Below are 23,176 nucleotides of genomic sequence, written 5' to 3'. Positions count from 1 at the left end.
ATTTTAACTTTATTAAAATAAATTCTAAGAAAATTCTTAATCCAAATAAATTCTAGAAAATTTGTTAACCCTTAACTTTTTGTTTCCAACATAAGCTAAGTAATATTGTTCATAATCATTATTTGAATTTTCAAGAAAATATTAATATCCAATTTGGACAAAGTTTGTGTAAGTGTACCATTACAAGGTGAGGATTGTAACTTTCCATTTATCATTAAGGATGTAACTTTGAAGAATCTTTTAATCATGGCCATATCTATTTGTTTTGATATTAAAATATTGAAATGAAGTTGTTACAATAAATCTTTTTTTATTTTTTATTAATTTTGATTATGCAAGAGAAATCTTTTGATATTTCTATATATATATATTTTTTATTTTGAAATATTCAACATGAGTAAATTCAATTGTACCAAATTTTTTTTTATCATAAACTATAATTTAAAAACTATTTTAAACATATTTATTTAATTTATAATATAATGATATATGTATTAATGCATATGTGATTTTTGTTTGAACACTGTGATAAATCACAAGAATAAATAATGTGTAAACACAAGATAGATATATTATTTCTCATACTGATTCAACTAGTAAAAATATAAATTCATCTATCTCATGCCCAAAATGGTTACAAAATTTGTTACATGTAACTCATTTTACAACTAAAGTTTTCTATCCATTAATCGTCATATTCTCCTTTTTCTAATTCTAAAAATTTTAGAAAATATTTAATTAAATTATCATAATTGAATTAAAAAAATTTAAGTGTTAATCAAAGCAATATATAATTTAAACATAATGCTAATAATATGTAATATCCAAGCGGCGGCAAATATATATATATATGTAATATCCAAGTAGTAAATATATATATATATATGTGTAACGTCCCCGGAAAATATTAAAATGAAATGAGTATTTAAATATATCGAATGCGGAAGCGAGATCAAAATTTCAGTTAACATCCCTTACACGAAAAACTAAAAACGTACTTAAAATATAAAAGGTTAAACTAACTAAGAAAGAAAACTCGAAAATAAACTATGCGTATGACTACAGAGTCTCTAGGCATCTCCTTCGTCGTCCTCCTGCGGAACGGGCTCGGGAACCATGTCTTCCTGATCTGAAATGGTTAATTAAGGAGTGAGCTACACTAGCCCAGTAAGAACATCACGATATCTCACCGTCACGGAGATAAAGGTGGGTAGAAAAACACAAAAAGACCAATGGAGCATAATTTACAACAAAACCTTTTATCAATAATAAAACTTTTACCATCCACTTACCTTGGTGGAATTTATGAAAACAATATGAGAAAAACAATAACATTATCATAATCATTGAATAATCTAAGCTGTAAAACATAACACTTATCACGCCTCTTGTAATTCAATCATTGTACAACATATCTTTTTTTCTTTCATTTACCAGCCTACTAGTATCCATGGGGGTCCCTAGGGGTCCCGCTACCCGTTAACCTTTAACATTCATAATCAGTTTCCAGGGCCGTCCCCATACCCCGTCCGGTATGGGCGCCAAAACCATGAACCTCAATACCCCGTCCGGTATGAGGGTGAAACGGGCCGTCCCCATACCCCGTCCGGTATGGGCGCCAAAACCATAAACCTCAATACCCCGTCCGGTATGAGGGTGAAACGGGCCGTCCCCATACCCCGTCCGGTATGGGCGCCAAAACCATAAGATCTCCATACCCCGTCCGGCATGTGAGACCACGATCCCGGTAGGGTTCCCTACGGACCCGGTCCGTCCACCATCTCCCAGGATATCTAGTCAGGCTGACTCCCATAATACAATTATCAGTCTACACAATCTTTCATTTTCCTTTTCCTCAATCAGCATCATCAATTCACATTTAAACAAGCCAATCGTAATTCATACCAACAGACAACATACAATATCAGTTTTTCAGTCATTCAACCCATAATTAATAAAAACGTAGTACATGCACACAAATCTGTAAAATGAACACATCAAACCTCATTTTGCATTTAAAGCTGTAAACAGGCCAAATAACAGTAAATCATCAATCACACTAGACTCGGGCTCCATTAGCAACCTTAAGCAATTTCACACATGCGTTAATTCAAGAAATACCGTTTTATCATTTTGAACTTTAATACCGTGATAGGAAATAGGGTGAGGGGTCCTTACTTGTTTTCGAGATCCGAATACGATTCACAGTGCGCCTGCAGGCTGTCCCTAATTTTCCCTGAATTTTTCCCGGGGAACTGAAACACACTAACAGTACCTGCACGTGTTCCAAAAAAAATCCAAATTAGGCCCAGGGCCTCTTTCAGCCCAAATCGCAACTCCGGCACGGCGGCTCCGCCGTGCTCCGGCGACGACGCCGCCGCTGGCGGCGGCGAGTCACCTCGGGTTGGCTGTTTTCGGCCGTTTTCGGTCGAATTCGGCCACGCTCGCATTGGTCCTTGTCAGAAAACAACCCTAGGGCCCTCGGGGGGCCAAAAAATCACGGAAAAACGGAGCTTACCGGCGGCGGCGCTCTCGGGTGCAGCGGCTCTCCGGCGAGGTTCGTGTTTTGGTGATTCGGCTCCGGTCAACCTGTAGAGAAAAGAATGGTGATCACGGTGATATAAAAATTGCATCGAACGGAGGCCGGGAAGGGCCTCGTCGGAGGCAAAAACCGAGAGGGGGCGCGGCGGCGCCGCTGGGCTTCGGCCGCGTATTCCGGCCGTTTGGCCAGGATTTCGGCCTCGATTTGGCCACAGGAGGAATCAGCGGGGAAAAACGAGTCGGGGGTATGAAATTTACCTCAATCGGCGGTCGGAAATTTCCCCGGTGCGGCGGCGAGTGGCGGCGGGTGGCGGCGGTCGGCCTCTGGTTCGTCTTCTCCGGCGAGCGGCTGGCGGCTAGGGTTTTTGGTCTGGTGTGGAGGTTCTATTTATAACCCCTTGCCTTTTGATCACAGCCGTTCATTTCGTTTTAATCTGGGCCGTTCGTTTTTGATTGAATCTGGGCCGTCCGTGCGTTTGAATCTGGGCCGTCCGATCGCGTGATTGATCTGGGCCGTCGGATCGCACCCACGCGGATCGCCAACGTGGCTCCTTTCGGAGTGACGCGATCTTGCCACGTGGCAGGCCCTGGTTGGCCGGGACTGCTGACGTGGCTGCTGACGTGGCCCCCCCTTTTTTTTTTTTTTTTTTTTTTTTTTTTCCTCCTCCTTTCCGGGTGCTACAACTCTCCCCCCCATAAAGAAATTTGGTCCCCAAATTTGCCTCATTACTCTTGATCAAACAGATGAGGATATTGGGCCCTAAATTCTGATTCCAGCTCCCAAGTCGCCTCCCTAGGCGTGTGGTTCTGCCACAAGACTTTTACAAATGATATTTCCCGGTTACGGAGTATTCTGCTTTCTCGGTCCGTGATACTGACCGGTACTTCTTCATAAGACAAGTCCTCTCGGAGTGAAAGCGGTTCATGAGCCACGACATGAGAAGGGTCCGGATTGTACTTGCGCAGCATAGATACATGAAACACATTGTGAACCCGGGAGAGCTCAGGGGGCAGTGCAAGTCTGTAGGCAGTGGTACCAATCTTGTCTAAGATTTCAAAGGGTCCAATGTATCTGGGGTTTAATTTTCCCCTTCTGCCGAACCTACTAATTCCCTTGAAGGGGGTGACTTTAAGAAACACACGGTCACCTTTCTCAAAGGCCAGGTCTCTCCTCCGGGTATCAGCATAGCTCTTTTGCCTACTCTGAGCTGTCTGGATGTTCTTCTTGATCTTAACTATCTTGGACGTGGTTTCTTCCACTAAATCCGGGCCAAACAATCTTCTATCGCCCACTTCCTCCCAACAAATCGGTGACCTGCACGGACACCCGTATAACGCCTCGTATGGGGCCATGCCGATGCTTGCTTGGTAACTGTTGTTGTAGGCAAACTCTATCAGGGGTAGATGGTCGTCCCAATGGCCTCCGGAGTCAAGGACACAAGCTCGGAGCATATCCTCCAGCGTACGGATTGTCCTCTCTGATTGTCCATCGGTTTGGGGGTGGAAGGCAGTACTGAGGGACAGCTTTGTTCCCATAGCTTGCTGGAAACTATTCCAAAACCGAGAAGTGAATCTGGGATCCCTGTCGGATACCACTGTTACTGGGACCCCATGCAGTCTGACTATTTCCCGGACATACATTCTTGCCAACTTGTCCAACGAATCAGTCATTCTGATGGCCAGGAAGTGGGAAGACTTAGTGAGTCGGTCAACAATTACCCATATGGCATCGTGTCCCGATCGTGCCTTGGGTAGTCCCGATACGAAGTCCATGGTGATGTGTTCCCACTTCCATTCTGGAATCGGTAAAAGGCTGAAGCAACCCCCCTGGGCGTTGATGTTCTGCTTTGACCTGCTGACATACCAAGCACTTAGATACAAAGTCGGCTATATCTCTCTTCATCCCATTCCACCAGAATCGGGGTCGCATAGTTTGGTACATTTTTGTACTTCCTGGATGCATGGCGAACCTTGAACTATGGGACTCTGTCATGATGTCTCTTTTTAATTCATTGTCGTCTGGGACACACATTCTGTCCTTGAAACGAATCAATCCGTCGGCAGAGATCTGAAATTCTGAGTTCAATCCTTGTTCTGCATCCTTCTTGCGGTTTACTAGGGCGGGGTCGATTGACTGGGCTTCCTTTATTCTTTGGATTAACTCGGGTTGGACTGCTAGGTGGCTCAAACATGTGGCCCTCTTCAGATCTTGCAGTCGAACCTGCTGCGTAGCCCCAATGGACCTGCATTCCGAAACCATCAGATGGGCTAGGGTGCCTGCACTCTTCCTACTGAGGGCATCGGCTACTACGTTGCCCTTACCTGGATGGTATAGGATGTCACAATCATAGTCCTTGAGGAGTTCCATCCACCTTCTCTGACGCATGTTGAGATCCTTCTGAGTGAAGATGTGCTTCAAACTCTTATGATCGGTGTAGATCTGAAAGGTCTCTCCATACAAATAATGGCGCCAGATTTTCAAGGCGTGTATGATTGCGGCAAGCTCCAAGTCATGGGTAGGATAGTTCTTCTCATGATTCTTTAGCTGTCTAGACCCATATGCTATAACCTTTCCATGCTGCATCAGGACACAACCCAGGCCCAGATAGGAGGCATCACTATAAACTGTATACCCTCCTGATCCACTCGGTAGAGCCAGCACGGGTGCAGTAGTCAGCCGCTTCTTCAATTCTGAAAAACTCCTTTCGCAGTTCTCATTCCAATCAAACTTTGCATTTTTCTTTGTGAGTCGGGTTAGAGGGGCCGCTAGACTGGAGAACCTTTCGACAAACCGGCGGTAATAACCCGCCATCCCTAGGAAACTGCGAATTTCCTTAACTGTTGTCAGCCTTTTCCAACCAAGTACCGCTTCAACCTTTTCGGGGTTCACCGACACCCCTTCCTTCGATATAACATGTCCTAGGAAGGCGTTTTGCTCGAGCCCAAATCCACACTTGCTCAACTTTGCATACAACTTCTTTTCCCTGAGTACCTGGAGGACTTGGGCAAGATGATGAGCATGTTCTTCTCTACTTTTTGAGTAGATTAAGATATCATCGATGAACACGATGACAAATTTATCCAAGAACTCTCTGAAGATTCTGTTCATTAGATCCATAAAGATGGCCGGGGCGTTGGTTAGCCCAAACGGCATAACCAGGAACTCATAGTGTCCGTACCTGGTTCGGAATGCCGTCTTGGGGATGTCTTCTGCTCTCACTTTTACCTGATGGTAACCTGATCGTAGATCTATTTTAGAAAAGACCTGTGCACCCTGCAACTGATCGAAAAGGTCATCAATCCGGGGGAGAGGGTACTTGTTTTTAATTGTTACCTTGTTTATCCTTCTATAATCAATACACAGCCTCAACGTTCCATCTCCTTTCCTTGCAAAAGTAACCCCGGCACCCCATGGGGAAATGCTGTGTCTAATGAAGCCACTGTTTTGTAGCTCAGTGATTTGTTTCCTTAGCTCTTCCATTTTGATGCGGCTCATTCGGTAAGGAGCTACCGAGATGGGTTGGGTTCCTGGCTGTAAGTCTATGGTGAACTCGACCTCTCTGTCCCCTGGTAGACCGGGCAGTTCATCAGGAAATACGTCTGGAAAGTCTCGGACTACTGGAATCTCTTGGATACAAACTTCCTTCTTGGGTTTACCATGTACCACGTCCGGGTCTGCATCGGCATCCTTCTGGGTAAGGTTGTAAACTCTGCCCTGGATTGGAGGCCTCCCTTGATTCTGGTTCCTAGGACACTCCCTCGCATAGTGCTGGGCACTGCCGCATATGCGACAGGTGTTGTTGAGGCGGTAGCAGGGTCGGTCCCCATGATCCCTGCCACAGTACTGGCAGATCTTCCCACGAGCTGCCCCCATAGCCTGAGGAGGGCCCTGAGCGGCAGGCCTGGGTCTCTTGCTGGGTTGGACAGGCATGGTAGGCGCTGGCCTGCGGAGCGGGGCTGAAGGTCGGGAACTTCCCGCTAGCTGAGGGCGGGTGTCGAAGCTCCTTTCTATGATCTGCGCCTTTGCCAGGACTGCCGAATATGTCTCGAGCTCCATCACCAACAAGTGCTGTCTGATCGCCGGGCGGAGACCCCACTGGAATTTCCTGGCCTTTCGGCCCTCATCCAACAATGTCTCCGGGGCATGTCGGTCCAGCTCCAGGAACTTGCGGGCATATTCCGACACTGTCATATTACCCTGGACCAACTGAGCAAATTCCATTTCCTTTAAATGTTGGATGTGTTTAGGGAGATACTCCGCATGGAAAGCCGCTAGGAACTGCTCCCAAGTAACTGGTACAGGCAGGGTGGCCCGCTTGAGCTCCCACCAGCGTACTGCTTCCCCTACCAGCATGTAGGAGGCAATGGCAGCCCTCTGCCCAGGAATTACTCCCAATGTCTCAAAGGCTCTCTCAGTCTCCGCCAGCCAGTATTGGGCCTCTTCGAAAGAGGATCCCCCTGAAAAAGTAGAAGGGTTCAGTCTCCTGTACCTCTCTATGAAGCCGGGGTCGATCAAGGAGGGAGCGGGGTCCCGAGGTAGAGGGACTGGGGCCGGCTGAGGGTGAACTGGGGGACCCTGTGGTGGCGCCTGCTGATGGGGTGGGGGCACTGGAATATGCTGTGGCGGTACCTGTTGGTACTGTGGCTGTGGTACCGGGTCGTACCGCGGCTGTGGTGCCGGGTGGTACTGTGGAGGAACAGGCTCCTGCCGGGGTGGCTCGGGATCAGCCTGCTGTAACGGGGGCTCAACCTGCGCTAGCGGAGGAGGTCCGGGTAACTCCCTTCTCTCCTCTTGCCTTCGCTGGGCAGCTACGAGAGCTTCCACCATCTCATATAATCTGTCCAAATCCTCCCGAAGTGAATTATCTTGGGCCGCTCGGTTTAGTGGGGGCCTTCCTCTCCTCATTTCTGTGTACCTGCATTTACAAGGAATGGTTGAGTAACGACCCATCGGTGAGTATTTTTTTTTAAAGGACTATAGTGTAAGGGATGGGTCCGAGGAAATGCGGCTCTGATACCAACTGAAACGTCCCCGGAAAATATTAAAATGAAATGAGTATTTAAATATATCGAATGCGGAAGCGAGATCAAAATTTCAGTTAACATCCCTTACACGAAAAACCAAAAACGTACTTAAAATATAAAAGGTTAAACTAACTAAGAAAGAAAACTCGAAAATAAACTATGCGTATGACTACAGAGTCTCTAGGCATCTCCTTCGTCGTCCTCCTGCGGAACGGGCTCGGGAACCATGTCTTCCTGATCTGAAATGGTTAATTAAGGAGTGAGCTACACTAGCCCAGTAAGAACATCACGATATCTCACCGTCACGGAGATAAAAGTGGGTAGAAAAACACAAAAAGACCAATGGAGCATAATTTACAACAAAACCTTTTATCAATAATAAAACTTTTACCATCCACTTACCTTGGTGGAATTTATGAAAACAATATGAGAAAAACAATAACATTATCATAATCATTGAATAATCTAAGCTGTAAAACATAACACTTATCACGCCTCTTGTAATTCAATCATTGTACAACATATCTTTTTTTCTTTCATTTACCAGCCTACTAGTATCCATGGGGGTCCCTAGGGGTCCCGCTACCCGTTAACCTTTAACATTCATAATCAGTTTCCAGGGCCGTCCCCATACCCCGTCCGGTATGGGCGCCAAAACCATGAACCTCAATACCCCGTCCGGTATGAGGGTGAAACGGGCCGTCCCCATACCCCGTCCGGTATGGGCGTCAAAACCATAAACCTCAATACCCCGTCCGGTATGAGGGTGAAACGGGCCGTCCCCATACCCCGTCCGGTATGGGCGCCAAAACCATAAGATCTCCATACCCCGTCCGGCATGTGAGACCACAATCCCGGTAGGGTTCCCTACGGACCCGGTCCGTCCACCATCTCCCAGGATATCTAGTCAGACTGACTCCCATAATACAATTATCAGTCTACACAATCTTTCATTTTCCTTTTCCTCAATCAGCATCATCAATTCACATTTAAACAAGCCAATCGTAATTCATACCAACAGACAACATACAATATCAGTTTTTCAGTCATTCAACCCATAATTAATAAAAACGTAGTACATGCACACAAATCTGTAAAATGAACACATCAAACCTCATTTTGCATTTAAAGCTGTAAACATGCCAAATAACAGTAAATCATCAATCACACTAGACTCGGGCTCCATTAGCAACCTTAAGCAATTTCACACATGCGTTAATTCAAGAAATACCGTTTTATCATTTTGAACTTTAATACCGTGATAGGAAATAGGGTGAGGGGTCCTTACTTGTTTTCGAGATCCGAATACGATTCACAGTGCGCCTGCAGGCTGTCCCTAATTTTCCCTGAATTTTTCCCGGGGAACTGAAACACACTAACAGTACCTGCACGTGTTCCAAAAAAAATCCAAATTAGGCCCAGGGCCTCTTTCGGCCCAAATCGCAACTCCGGCACGGCGGCTCCGCCGTGCTCCGGCGACGGCGCCGCCGCTGGCGGCGGCGAGTCGCCTCGGGTTGGCTGTTTTCGGCCGTTTTCGGCCGAATTCGGCCACGCTCGCATTGGTCCTTGTCAGAAAACAACCCTAGGGCCCTCGGGGGGCCAAAAAATCACGGAAAAACGGAGCTTACCGGCGGCGGCGCTCTCGGGTGCAGCGGCTCTCCGGCGAGGTTCGTGTTTTGGTGATTCGGCTCCGGTCAACCTGTAGAGAAAAGAATGGTGATCACGGTGATATAAAAATTGCATCGAACGGAGGCCGGGAAGGGCCTCGTCGGAGGCAAAAACCGAGAGGGGGCGCGGCGGCGCCGCTGGGCTTCGGCCGCGTATTCCGGCCGTTTGGCCGGGATTTCGGCCTCGATTTGGCCACAGGAGGAATCAGCGGGGAAAAACGAGTCGGGGGTATGAAATTTACCTTAATCGGCGGTCGGAAATTTCCCTGGTGCGGCGGCGAGTGGCGGCGAGTGGCGGCGGGTGGCGGCGGTCGGCCTCTGGTTCGTCTTCTCCGGCGAGCGGCTGGCGGCTAGGGTTTTTGGTCTGGTGTGGAGGTTCTATTTATAACCCCTTGCCTTTTGATCACAGCCGTTCATTTCGTTTTAATCTGGGCCGTTCGTTTTTGATTGAATCTGGGCCGTCCGTGCGTTTGAATCTGGGCCGTCCGATCGCGTGATTGATCTGGGCCGTCGGATCGCACCCACGCGGATCGCCAACGTGGCTCCTTTCGGAGTGACGCGATCTTGCCACGTGGCAGGCCCTGGTTGGCCGGGACTGCTGACGTGGCTGCTGACGTGGCTGCTGACGTGGCCCCTCCTTTTTTTTTTTTTTTTTTTTTTTCCTCCTCCTTTCCGGGTGCTACAATATGTGTATGTAATTAAATGACAAAAAAAAAGAAAGAAAGAGATGAGAGATCGAGAAGGGAGAGATGCGACTGTGAGAGGAGAGAGGGTCGAGCGACATCGACGATCGAGAGAGAAGGGTCTCACCACGTTGCGCGATGCAACAACCGAGAGAGAAAGGAAATGAGGCACGATGGTCATAGCGCATGCGGCGGTGGAGAGAGAAGCAGTTGCGGGAAAAAAGAAGAAAGAAAAGAAAAAAAAAGGCAGAAAAGAAGAAGGAGAAGAAGAGAGAGAAGAATCATGTTGGGTAGTGAGAGAGAGAGAGAGAGAGAGAGAGAGAGAGAGAGAATAAGAAGAAGAAAAAAAAAGAAGTGGAGAGGGAAAGGCCATGGGGAAGAGGAAGGAAGAAGAAAAGAAAAAAAAGAGAAAAAAGAGGGAAAAGGAAGAAAAAAAAGAAAGAATAAAAAGAATAAAAGAAAAAAAATTAATTAAGGAAAAAAAATAAAGGGGTGGCAACCAAATATGATATTGGTGCGCCACATGTGATAATGCGCGCTGATTCGATCATCAGTGCATGACATTTTCGGTGACATGCATATGATGTCGCGTGGTGGCGTTAGTGACTGGGACCATGCATCCAAAGGCAAAATCCATCCCTAATTTTGGGTAATATAGTTTTTAAAATTATTCATAATTTAATATATGTATTTTTATTATAAACGAGAAAAATTATTCAAACGATATTCGAATTTTCAACAGGACCGTAAATCGAGGTAGAAAGGATTTCCAAAGCTTTCCTGATCACACCATAGGTAAAAATTATGGATATTCTGTACAAAGACATAAATTATATGTTTATATAAATATGTATATGTATAGTGCATTGTGTGTGAATGTTTAAATATATGTGTAATGTAATAGGAATATAATTAGTATGTCTAATTTGTAGTTATTTGTGTTTATGTAGTACGTATATATATATATATATATATATATATGTTGTTACGCATGTGTGTGTGTATATATAAAAATATACGATGAATGTGATATGAATTGATAAAAACAGAATTGATTAAAACAAATGCGTGAATAAATATATGTATATGCTATGTTGTGTGTGATTGTGTATATGTATTTAAGCATAAAGGTGTGTGTGTATATCATTAGAGATTATGTGCGTATAAATATAAATATATATTTTGTGTAAGACATGTAGTAATGGTACATGTTTGTATTATAATATATGCATGTGTATTAAAATATGTGTATATTTGTTATGCATGTGAAATGTATAACTAGTGTGTGTACGTGTGAAATTTGGATGCACTGTACTTGTTGTGTGATCTGCTACAATTGTGCGAGGAATCTGAGGGTCCTGTGCTTGTTGTGTAATCCGGTACAGGATAATTCAGAAAGTGATTTAAGACGTATAAACCTTATGTACGTGATGATATCGTGTATTTTGTGTGTACCTTTGTGTTTAATTATGCATAGAAATTAAGATCTTAGGTAGAAAATAAGTGAATTAGAAATGAGAAGGATTTGGAAAGAGTGTAGAGTGTAAGGACCTTGGATACCTACTAATTTAGTTTGAATCGAATAGGGGAGGGTGCGTGTATGGTTGAAGTTCAGTGGGTGTGGTGAACCTGCACATGGATAGAGTTTGAAATTTATTTCAGACGTAGGTAGGTATTTGTGAGTGGGTCACCTAGTAAACGTAACTATTGTGGCTAATGTAAGATTTTATGTGTGTGTTATCCATGTGATGGGGGGATTCATTTTACCTCTCCTCGACAACGATATAAACGACATCGCGCGATGAAACCTTAGATGTGATATTTCGAGTGTTTTGTGATATTTCGAATGTGAGGGTGATTTGAAAGGAGAACAAGAATTATGTTATAAAATTGAGGATTAGAATATATTTTGTGTGATGATTTATTTTATTGTGTATTTTGATTGTGATACTTGTCTAACATTTTTTTTAATGATAAAAATTATTATATATTATATATTGCATGAATGTATGTACGTAAATCTCCATTATAGAATCTTTTTTCTTATTGAACTCGTGAAGCTCACCCCAATTCACCCACATCCAGGTAAGAGGAGAAGAGAAACATGTAACGGCCTCGAACTTAAAAGGAAATAAAGTCATAAATTAAGTGCGGAAGCGAAATAGTAGAGTTTATGGTTTACATTTCTTACACAATAATTTAGAATACTCAATAGGGTTATGAGAATGACCATTTTAAAAAACAAACGAAAATCAAAGAAATAAACAAAAGACAATATGCTGAGCATTTTAGGACGACTTTCACTAGTTTTTGAAGGGAGTCTGGGTGGTGAACTATTCACAATCCTCTTGTTAATCGGGATATGGGTCTTGATCCTCTTGATATGAAATAGTTAATGAAAGAGTAAGTTACACTAACTTAGTAAAATTATCACATTACTCACCGATACAGAAACTATTGATAAAAATCATAAAAACAATCAATTGAATTCTTGATTTAAGTAAATTCATTTATCATAAGGAAAACTATTTATTGCATATATTTAACGTTGTGAGATTACCTATAGAGACAATAACTCAAATAACATTCTAATCTCATATTCAAGTGAGTAAGAACAACAACTTTCCTTTTTTGTTTGTCTACTAGTATCCTTAGGGGTCCACGGAGATATCCCACTACGCATGAACCAATATACAACAATATCGACTAACCAGCCGTCCCCATACCCCGTTCGGTATAAGTGTCAAAAATATAACTCATCACTAAAATACCATTTCTTGATACCTTATTCGGTATGAGGCAACGTTCACAGTAGGGTTCCCTATGTACCTGGTCCGTCTACCATTTTTCAGAATATCCAGTAAGACTACCATTCGTTAATTTACATGACCAAATAATTTTCAGTTTGTATATTAATTTTTAATTTCACAAATCAACCGTAAATCACGTAAGACATGCAATATATATATATATATCGAGAAAGCATAATTGAATCATTTAATCATTCCAGTATATCATCATGTATTTAAAGCTGTAAATTCAATAATCAGTTAAACAGAACAAACAGTTACGGCTCTATTAGTGATCTATAATTATTCTCAAAGTTTTCTAAATTACACAAAATATCATATTATCGATTATTAAGTTTCAATTCTATAATAGAGAATAAGGTGAGGGATTCTTACCCGAATCGGTATCCGAAACACCTAACTTTTTACTGCGCCTACTCGCGGTCCCAAGGTTTTCTGAATTTTTCTTCGAAAATTAAAACACACATCACGTACCTAAAAAAAGCCCCAAAAACTTAAAATCAGTAAAAAAAAAATCTTTTTCGGCCAATGTCGGGATTCTAGTACGGCGGCACTGCCGTGTTCCGATGACGGCACCACCACCGTGCTCTGATGACGGCACCATCACCTACATTGGCGGTGTGCCTCGGCCTGTTTTAGCCAGTTTTGATTGGTTTTATACCCATCCCTGCGAGAAAACATGTTAGGAGGCATCGGTTGGCCGAAAAAAGTCAAAAAATAGAAACCTATCGGTGGCGAAATTTTTCGATGCAGTAGCTTCGTCGGCTCACCTTCGTAGTTGGACGTTTTTCTTTGGTCAACCTGTAGAAAATAAAGCGGTGAACACAATGGTGAAAAAATCGCATGAAATGAAAAACGGTAAGGGGCTCATTGGAGATGATTGTGGGTTTTTCCTGCGGCAGCGACGACGGGTTTTGTCCGTGGTTTTTGGCTCACTCGTTGTTCCTTTTGCTCCAATTTTACCATGTGGGTGCTCGGAATCAAATTCCGAACGGATAGGAGACTTTTTACCTTTTTTGGCGTTTGGGGTGACTTTGACGTGGTGGCGAGCGTCGGTCGGCTCTCTTCTCTAGCGATTGGTTCTTCTTTTTCGACGGGAGGCTGACGGCTAGGGTTTAGGTTCGGTGTGATACGAAATATTTATACTAATCTCACACTAATTTGAGTCATTTATCGCGTTTAATCTTGACCGTCCGATCGTGTTTAAAGAAAAAATGAATATGGACCATTCATTGCGTTTAATCGCGATCATCCGATTGCACTTGAGGAAGGAACGGATTAGGACCGTCCATACAGTGGGAATCCTTCCGGGCCGTCCGATTGCAGGGCATGCGGATCGCCAGCGTGGCCTCCCGCGTGGCACCAAATTAGCATGCTTTGCCACACGGCGCGCTTTGGTTTGTCGAGGCTACTAGCTGGACGGTTCTACATGGTAAAATTTTTCTTAATTGCATTCTGACCTCCAATTTCTGATTTTTCTTTTCAAAACACCATATGAACCCAAATTTTCACCCATTTTTCCCAAAATTGTTTTCAATTTCATCCTCAACTTATTTTTTTTTCCATAATTCCACTTTAAATTAAAATTTTTTAATTTCAAAAAATAGGTTTGTACACATTTTTTTTATGTTAAAATTAATCCAATACTAAATTCTGAGTTCGGGTATTACAAAACAAGTCCAATGTTAATAGAAAATGGTGAAGAAAACCTTGTTAGTTTCTATTTTAGATTTATAAATTAATTTAGATACCTTAATTATTTGTAAATAAATAATTATCCTATCACATGGAATGTGTATTAAAGTGTAGTTTCACTGCATATTTAATATTTATATGTTCCGTTAGTTGAAAATATTATGCTAACGTCAATACCCACCGACATTGAGGTTCAGGCTATTACAGGTGGTATTAGAGCACACGTTCCTTGGAACCATCCCCTATAACATGAGGCATAAAAACTTTAGGAAGTCTAAGACCTGCGGAACTTAAGAGTTAGAGATGCTTTGGACATTCTTTGAAATATTTTTCAACATAAAAAGTACGATGATAGTATTTTACAAACCTAATAATAGGAATTATATAAGTTATTTTCTGGCAAATTTAGAACTCAACCAATTAGGGGTTCACCACGAAGTTAACAGATGATGATACTTAACCAACCATCGTCATCAAACTTCACAGGTGTTAAGGAAAACCATCAGAGTCTTAACTTTTTATTGACCTACTGACCCCATAGAGTCAAATGACAGTAGCTAAGCTCTTAGAAAAGGACATCTAATTTCCTTTAAGATAAGAAAGTAATTCCTAATAGGGGAGGGGGGGAGGGGAGAAATCTCCCAATTGAGAGAAAATTTTCCAAGAACGAGAAACACTTTCCCATGGGAGCCAATGTCTCGACTGGGAGATAAATTCCCATTCAAGTGGAAGCCCAAGGAATCTCACCCATGCTACCATAAAGATCATCATATCATTGTTGATGGAAAAAGTCGATGTCCATAATTGCACTATTAGGTAGTGTTCGTAGGTAACTCATGGACCCCCAGTGAGTGTATGCATGAAATCATTGGGGTCAGTGAATTTTGCTTAGTCATTGTTCATACCAATGAGTTGGAAGGTTCCTGTTGGTCTCCAAAGATTCTAGAGGCAGTCAAGTAAGGCGCAGTAGCTAATGGCTCTGCTCAAGAATCATATAATCACACTGTTCTTCATGGATTGAGAAATTTAGTTATGAACTCTATCAGGGAATGAAATTGTAGGGAGACCATTTTCTAAATTGATAACCACATCCTCATCCTTAATCTCAAGATCTTTTATTTTCTTCTTAGAATGCCTAGTGTTTGTAAGTTTATTTTGAAATGAGACTCTTTCATGACTCCAGGTACCATTGTCCTCCGTTCCCTCTCTTTATGCTTCCACACAATCTTCTTCTTCGGTAACAACATTCTCCATGTCTTTTGCCTCATCCATTTCTTCATCACCTATAGATTATACCTCTTCATCGCCATTTATTCCTAAACCAGAGGCTTCCTTCCTTATCCTTACGTTTTTAGTTGATCGTGTTAATAATAACTTAGTTATTTACTGAAAATATTTTATTTTTATAGATTTTTATGGTTAATGCTTTGATGGTTCCTAAGTTTTAGTATTTCAGTTTATGTTAGTGGGATTATTACTTCATATTTTATAGGAATTATGGGTTGGCTATTTACTAATTGTAATGTCTATTTATAGGCTAATTTATTATCACTTTAGATAAACTTTTAAGTTTAGTTTCTGTCTTCTTATTCTATCAATCATATTTCTGCTATCTATTAAATTTGAGTCAATAATGGTATTAGAGTAACAAGTTTTTGGTTCCTATAAGAAAAGTAGTAGCTTTTATTTTGCTGAAATTATTATTGTCAATGGCATCTGATAATTTTATACAACTGTTTTGATAGTCACTATGATTATTGGAGTATGTTGATGGAAAATTTTCTCATATATAAAGAGTACTGGCAAGTTATTTTGGAAGGGGTTCCAGAACCAGCAAGTGGAACAACTGTGTCTGATATGCAGAAAACAGAAATTGAGGGATTGAAGTTGAAGGACCTCAAAGCAAGAATTACTTATTCTATGCTATTGATCGTTCGATCTTGGGGACTATCTTACGCAAAGATACCTCCAAGCAAATTTGGGATTCAATAAAAAAGAAAAAAAATCCTGGCAGGGAGGTTTTCTGAATGAGAGCAACATTCTTTAAATAAGAAAAATTCCTTAGGTGAAAAGAAAATCCCCTGAGTGAGAAAATTTTTCAATTGAAGAAGTTATCAAAATGAGAGAAATCCTCAAATAGATATACTCCACCTAATAAATTTTAAGCATGATAGGAGCTAAATGACAATTTAAATTTTTCTAAGAATTCATGTTGTATCTGTCTAGGCAAACAAATACCTCCAATATTCTAAAATTCTTTTCAACTATGTTTAGAGACTCCAATAGTGGTTCCGAATCCTAGGAAAACAAATAACTATATCCTCATAAAATAGAACTATCATTCGAGGAATTAAGATCAAATAAGACCTAACTAGAATCCTCCTATTTATAAGTTATAGTACTCTTATAAAGAAAAATTCTATAGGTGAGGGATATGGTCGTAAGAGTTGTCCTCACACCCAACTATTAGCAATTTTTTAACAACTCACTAAAGTAGCGCAGCGAAAGCGTGATAAACCATAATCACCACATCTAGGTGATTTTTCTCTTTAAACTAAAAAGAGTAAATGGATTATGTGAGTAAACGTTGATTTATATCTTAAGGTTATACTTAAGAGTAGTCACATAATTCTTCAGAACATAGAGTGTACTTGCGAGAATTAGAACTAAATGTAACTGTTTGCAGCAAAACTAATGATTAAATTTGTTACTAAAAGAATTCATAATCAGCTTCAAGGATAATCATTGATTCCATAACTCTCTAAGCCCATTTCAATCACACCTTAATTGTTAGAAGTTAGAGAAGTAATAAGTTAAATTAGACACCTGAAACTTAAGGATCGATATGACTTTAGATAAAATAATACTTCACTAATTATACTAACTGTTCTTAAGAAAATCTGATTAAGGCTCCATCCCGTTTAAACTCACAAATGAAAATTTGGGCACCAAAATTTCAGGAGGAGAGGAGATTCCGACACGAGAAAAATTTTTCTAAGTGACAAAAATTCTCTAATAAAAATAGGCTATAACGACCCCGGAAATTTAAAAGAATTATATGTATTAAAAATGTCAACTGCGGAAGCGTAATAAAAATTTTGATTAGCATCCCTTACACAATAACTAAAACGTACTCAAAACATGAAAGAACAAACTAACTAAAAGAGATACTCGAAATAAGAATTATAAATATAGCTATGGAGTCTTTAGGCGTCCCCTTTGCCGTCTTCCTGCGGAACGGGCTCAGGAACAATGTCTTCCTGATCTGAAATAGTTAAATAAGGAATGAGCTACACCAGCCCAGTAAAGACATCACACTATCTCACCTTCACGGAAGTAAAGATGGGTAGAAAACAAAATGACCAATGGAGCATAATTTATAACAAATTCTTTTATCAATAATAAAATCCTTTATTGTCCACTTACCTCAGCGAGATCCATGAAAACAACATATGAAAATAATAACCCTACAATATCATGAAATCATATACACTTTATAACACAACATATATCACACATTTACATTTCAATTATCAGGAAACAGATTTCCTCTTTTACCAGCCTACTAGTATCCCTGAGGATTCATAGGGGGTCCCCTCTACACGTGAACCATTAACATTTACAACCTGATTCCAGGGCCGTCCTCATACCCCGTCCGGTATGGGCGCCAAAACAATGAACCTTAATACCTCGTCCGGTATGAGGGTAAAACGGGTCGTCCCCATACCCCGTCCGGCATGGGCGCTAAAACACATAAGGTCTCCATACCCCGTCCGGTATTAGAGACCACGTTCTCGGTAGGGTTCCCTACGGACCCGGTCCGTCTACCATCTCTCAGGATATCTAGTCAGGTTGTCCATATTTTACACTTATCAATTCACATAACCTTTTTGCCATTTTCCTTGGTCTCAATCATCCAATCATACACAACATGTAAACCAGTAATTGACACCAAACAAGACAATACAGTACCAGATTCACCATAGTACAAACCATAATAAAAGAAACCATAGTTCATGCATACGAGACTATAATATAATTACATCAAACATCATGCTGCATTTAATACTGAAAATTAGATCAAACAATAACAGACCAACACTGTATCATACTCGGGCTCCATTGGCAACCTTAATCAATTATACATCTATAAAGTCACAAAGTACAGTTTAATTATTTATTTAGCTTTAATACCGTGATAGGAAATAGGGTGAGGAGTCCTTACTTGTTTCGGGGTCTGAATACGGCTCTACAGTGCGCCTACAGGCTGTCCCTAATTTTCCTGAATTTTTTCCGGAAAACTGAAATGCACTACCAGTACCTGCACGTGTCCCAAAAAATCCCAAATTAGACCTAGGGCCCCTTTCGGCCAATATCGCAATTCTGGCACGGCGGCTCCGCCGTTTGTGGCGGCGATTCACCTCGGGTTGGCCATTTTCGGCCGTTCTCGGCCGAATTCGGCCACACTTGCATCGGTCCCTGCGATAAAATAACCCTAGGGCCCTCGGTGGGTCAAAAAATCACGAAAAATCGAAACTTACTGGCGACGGTGCTCTCAGGTGCGGCAGCTCCTCCGGCGTGAGTCACACTTCGATGTTTGGCTCCGATCAACCTGTAGAGAAAAGAACGGTGATCACAGTGGTATAAAATTTGCATCGAATGAAGGCCGGGAAGGGCCTCATCGGAGGCAAAAACTAAGGAGGGGCGCGGCGGCGCCGCTGGGTTTCGGCTGGGTTTTCCGGCCGTTTGGCCGGTGGTTTGGCTCCGGTTTGGCCATAGGCGGACTCAGCATCGAAAAACGAGCAAGGGGGAGAAAATTTACCTCGATTAGCAGTCGGAAACTTCCCCGGAGCGGCGGCGGGTGGCGGCGGCCGGCTCCTCCGGCGTTTGGTTCTTCTTCTCCGGCGAGGCACTGGCGGCTAGGGTTTTTGTGGTCTGGTGTGGGTGGGGTTATTTATACCCTTTGCCTTTTAATCTCAACCGTTCATCAAGATTAAATCTGGACCGTTCGATCGCGATGCAATCTGGGCCGTCCGTGTCTGATTAAATCTGGACCGTCCGTGCGCGTGAATCTAGGCTGTCCGTACGCGTGGGAACGAATTTGGACTGTCGATCGCGCGCACGCGGATCGCCCACATGGCCCGTCCCCTGGTCAGCGTTTCCTTGCCACGCGGCGCGTCCTGGTTGGCCGGGGCTGCTGACCGGGCCGCTGACGTGGTGCTGACGTGGCACAATTTTTCTAAATTGCGTTTTGACCTCCGGTTTCCGATTTTCTTTTCAAAAACACCATCAAAATCCAAATTTTCACCCATTTTTTCCAAAATCAATTTTAATTAAATCCAAATAATATTTTACCCAATTTTATCATTATTATTATTTTTATTTTTCATTAAATTAAATCAAATTAAAATAAATTACATAAAAATCAAATAAATAAAAAATAAAAATAATAAAATAAAATTTTATTTCACTTGGGTGTTACATAGGCATCTTCCTAGTGAGAGAAAAATCTCTCCTAACAAAAATTTTCAAAGTAAGGAGATGACCAATTTCAATTCCTTAACGTGCAATTTGGAGGACCAAATTGTTTTAAGGGAGGAGATTGTAACATCCAAGCGGCAGCAAAATATATATATATATATATATATATATATATATGTATGTAATATCCACGCGGTAAATATATATGTATATATGTGTGTAATTAAATAACAAAAAAAGAAAAAAAAAAGAGTTGAGAGATCGAGAAGGGAGAGATGCGGCTGTGAGAGGAGAGAGGGTCAGCGGCATCGATGACCGAGATAGAAGGGTCTCACCGTGTTGCACGACGCAGCAGCCGAGAGAAAGGAAATGAGGCACAACGACCATGGCGCATGCGACAGTGGAGAGAGGAAGCAGCTGGGGGGAAGAAGAAGAAGAAAGAAACGAAAAAAAATGCCAAAAAGAATAAGGAGAAGAAGAGAGAGAAGAATCATACCGGGTAAAGAGATAGATAGATAGAGAGATAGAGAGAGAGAGAGAGAGAGAGAGAAAGAAGAAGAAGAAAAGAAAAGAAAGAAGAAGAAGAAATGAAAAAAAAGGGATAGAAGAAGAAAAAAAAAAGAGGAGAGGGAAAGGCCAGGGGAAGAGGAAGGAAGAAGAAAAGAAAAAAAAAGGGGAAAAGGAAGAAAAAAAAAAGAGAAAGAAAAGAAAGAAAAAATAAGAGAAAAAAATGAATAAATGATGAAAAAAAAAGAAAAAAAAATTAATTAAGTAAGAAAAATGGAGGGGTGGCGACCAAATATGATGTTGGTGCACCGCATGTGACAACGCGCGCAATCATCAGCGCTTGACATTTTCAGTGACACGCGTATGATGACACATGGTGGTGCTAGCGATCGGGACCACGTGTCCAAAGGTAAAATCTATTCTTAATTTCACATAATATAATTTAATATATATGTTTCTATTATAAACGAGAAAAATTATCCAAACAGTATTTGAATTTCCGAGATGACCGTAGACCAAGGTAGTAAGGATTTACAAAGCTTTCCTGATCACACTATAAGTAAGAATTATGTGTATTCCATACTGAGACATAAATTATATGTTTATGTAAATGTGTATATGTATAGTACATTGTGTGTAAATATTTAAATGTATGTATAATATAATAAGAATATAATTAATATGTCTAATTTGTATTTGTTTGTGTTTATATAGTGTATATATATATTGTTATGCATGTGTGTGTATATATATAAAAATATACGATAAATGTGATATGAATGGATAAGAACAGAATTGATAAGAATAGAACTGATAAGAATAAATGCGTGAATAAATATATATATATATATATGTTATGTTGTGTGTGATTGTGAATATGTGTTTAAACATAAAGGTATGTGTGTATATCATTAGAGATTATGTGTGTGTGAATATAAATATATATTATGTATGAGACATGTAGTGATGGTACATGTCTATATTATAATATATGTGTGTGTATTAAAATGTGTGTATATTTGTTATGCATGTGAAATGTATAACTAGTGTGTATACGTGTGGAATTTGAGTGCACTATACTAGCTGTGTGATCTGGTGCAAATGTACATTGCACTGTACTTGCTGTGTGATCTAATACAGTTGCACGAAGAATATGAGAATCTTGTACTTGTTATATGATCAAGTACAGGATAATTCAGAAAATAATTTGAAACATATAAACCTTATGTACGTAATGATATCGTGTATTTTGTGTGTGTGTCTTTGTATTTAATTACGCATAAAAATTAAGATCTTAGGTATGAAATAAATGAACTAGAAATGAGAAAGATTTGGAAAGAATGTAAAGTGTAAGGACCCTGAATACCTACTCATTTAGTCTGAATCGAGGAGAGGAGGGTGCGTGTGTAGTTGAAGTTTAGCGAGTATGGTGAACCTGCACATGGATAGAGTTTAAAACTTATTCCATACGTGGATAGATATTTGTGAGTGGGTCACCTAGCAAACGTAATTCTTATGGCTAATGTAAGATTTTGTGTGCGTGCTATCCATGCGATGGGAGGACCTATTTCGCCTCTACTAGATGACAATATAAACAACATCGCATGATAAAACCTTAGATATGATATTTCGAGTAATTGTGATATTTCGAGTGTGAGTGTGATTGGAAAGGAGAACAAGAATTAGGTTATATGAGTGAAAATTAGAATATATTTTGTGTGATGATTTATTTTGTTGTGTATTTTGATTATGATACTTGTTCGATATTTTTTTTTATGATAAAAATTATTAGATATTATATATTGCGTGAACATATGTACGTAAGTTTCTATTATAAATTTTCTTTTTACTGACCTCATGAAATTCACCTCAATTCACCTCTATTCAGATCAGAGGAGAAGAGAAACAAGTCTAATATCAATAGAAGATGGTGAAAAAAACCTTGTTAATTTTTATTTTAGATTTATAAATTAATTTAGATGTATTAATCATTTGTAAATAAATAATTATTCTGTCACAATAAATGTGTATTAAAATATAATTCTGCTGCATATTTAATATTTATATGTTCCGCTAGTTAAAAATATTGTACTAACGTCCGTACCTATCAATATTAGAATTCGGGCTATTACATAATAAATTAAAATTACATTATAAAAATATAACATTAAATATTTTTAGCAAGAATTCAAATAATTTGTAAAATTAAAATAAAATTAGAAATTGTTAATTATATATATATATATATAGCGGGACAGAAATAAAGGGAAATGCAAAACATATAAATTATTAAATCAGTATATGTTTTCGATTTATGAATTTATACCTACACTCGTTTTACATCTCATTTAATTACATATTTTTATCTATCTCGTCCAAAGTGAGTAAAAGATAATAAAGAATGGATATGAAAAAAATATTTTACTTATAACTTGGAATTATTTACTTTAACATTGTAGTGAGTTACAAAAAAAAAAAAAAAAGGGAAATTCTTTCCTTTTTCTGACGTTTTGTTTTAACTAATAAACTTAAAATAAATATATATTATAGTTAATATTCATCCAAATGAAATATCACAAAGAATATAGTAAAAAAAATAATTTAAGACATAAAAAATTCAAGAAATACAGAAAAATCTTTCTTTTTTCTCACCCTGCAGATAAGATCCAAAAATGTAATTAGCTGATGGATCAATGGAGTAAGTTTTGGGATCAAACATTTTTCTTTTTTAATTTTTATTTTTACTTTTGAGGTTTACAGCCTTTCA

The 23,176-nt window shown here is 40.2% G+C and overlaps 1 protein-coding gene across 1 annotated transcript; it reads right to left on the bottom strand.

Annotated features, from left to right (window-relative positions):
• Positions 1-5,763: 5,763 nt before the first annotated feature.
• On the bottom strand, positions 5,764-9,886 carry LOC148239782 (uncharacterized). The gene is made up of 3 exons (XM_088212052.1): positions 8,855-9,886; positions 5,823-7,805; positions 5,764-5,767 (listed from the first exon to the last, which is right to left on the bottom strand). Exons 2-3 carry the CDS (start codon positions 7,490-7,492, stop codon positions 5,764-5,766), a joined length of 1,674 nt encoding a protein of 557 aa, XP_088068178.1. The 5' UTR covers positions 7,493-7,805; positions 8,855-9,886.
• Between the last annotated feature and the right edge of the window lie 13,290 nt (positions 9,887-23,176).

Source organism: Carica papaya, chromosome 9 (assembly GCF_054855325.1).
Source record: "Carica papaya isolate Zhongbai chromosome 9, ASM5485532v1, whole genome shotgun sequence".
Lineage (NCBI taxonomy): Eukaryota > Viridiplantae > Streptophyta > Magnoliopsida > Brassicales > Caricaceae > Carica > Carica papaya.
The sequence above is the reverse complement of the archived record's forward strand: the minus strand, read 5'-3'. Positions and strand labels throughout refer to the sequence as shown.

Excerpts from the sequence above, each read along its gene's own strand:
- LOC148239782 (XM_088212052.1), bottom strand. The coding sequence starts at position 7,492 with ATGGGTCGTTACTCAACCATTCCTTGTAAATGCAGGTACACAGAAATG.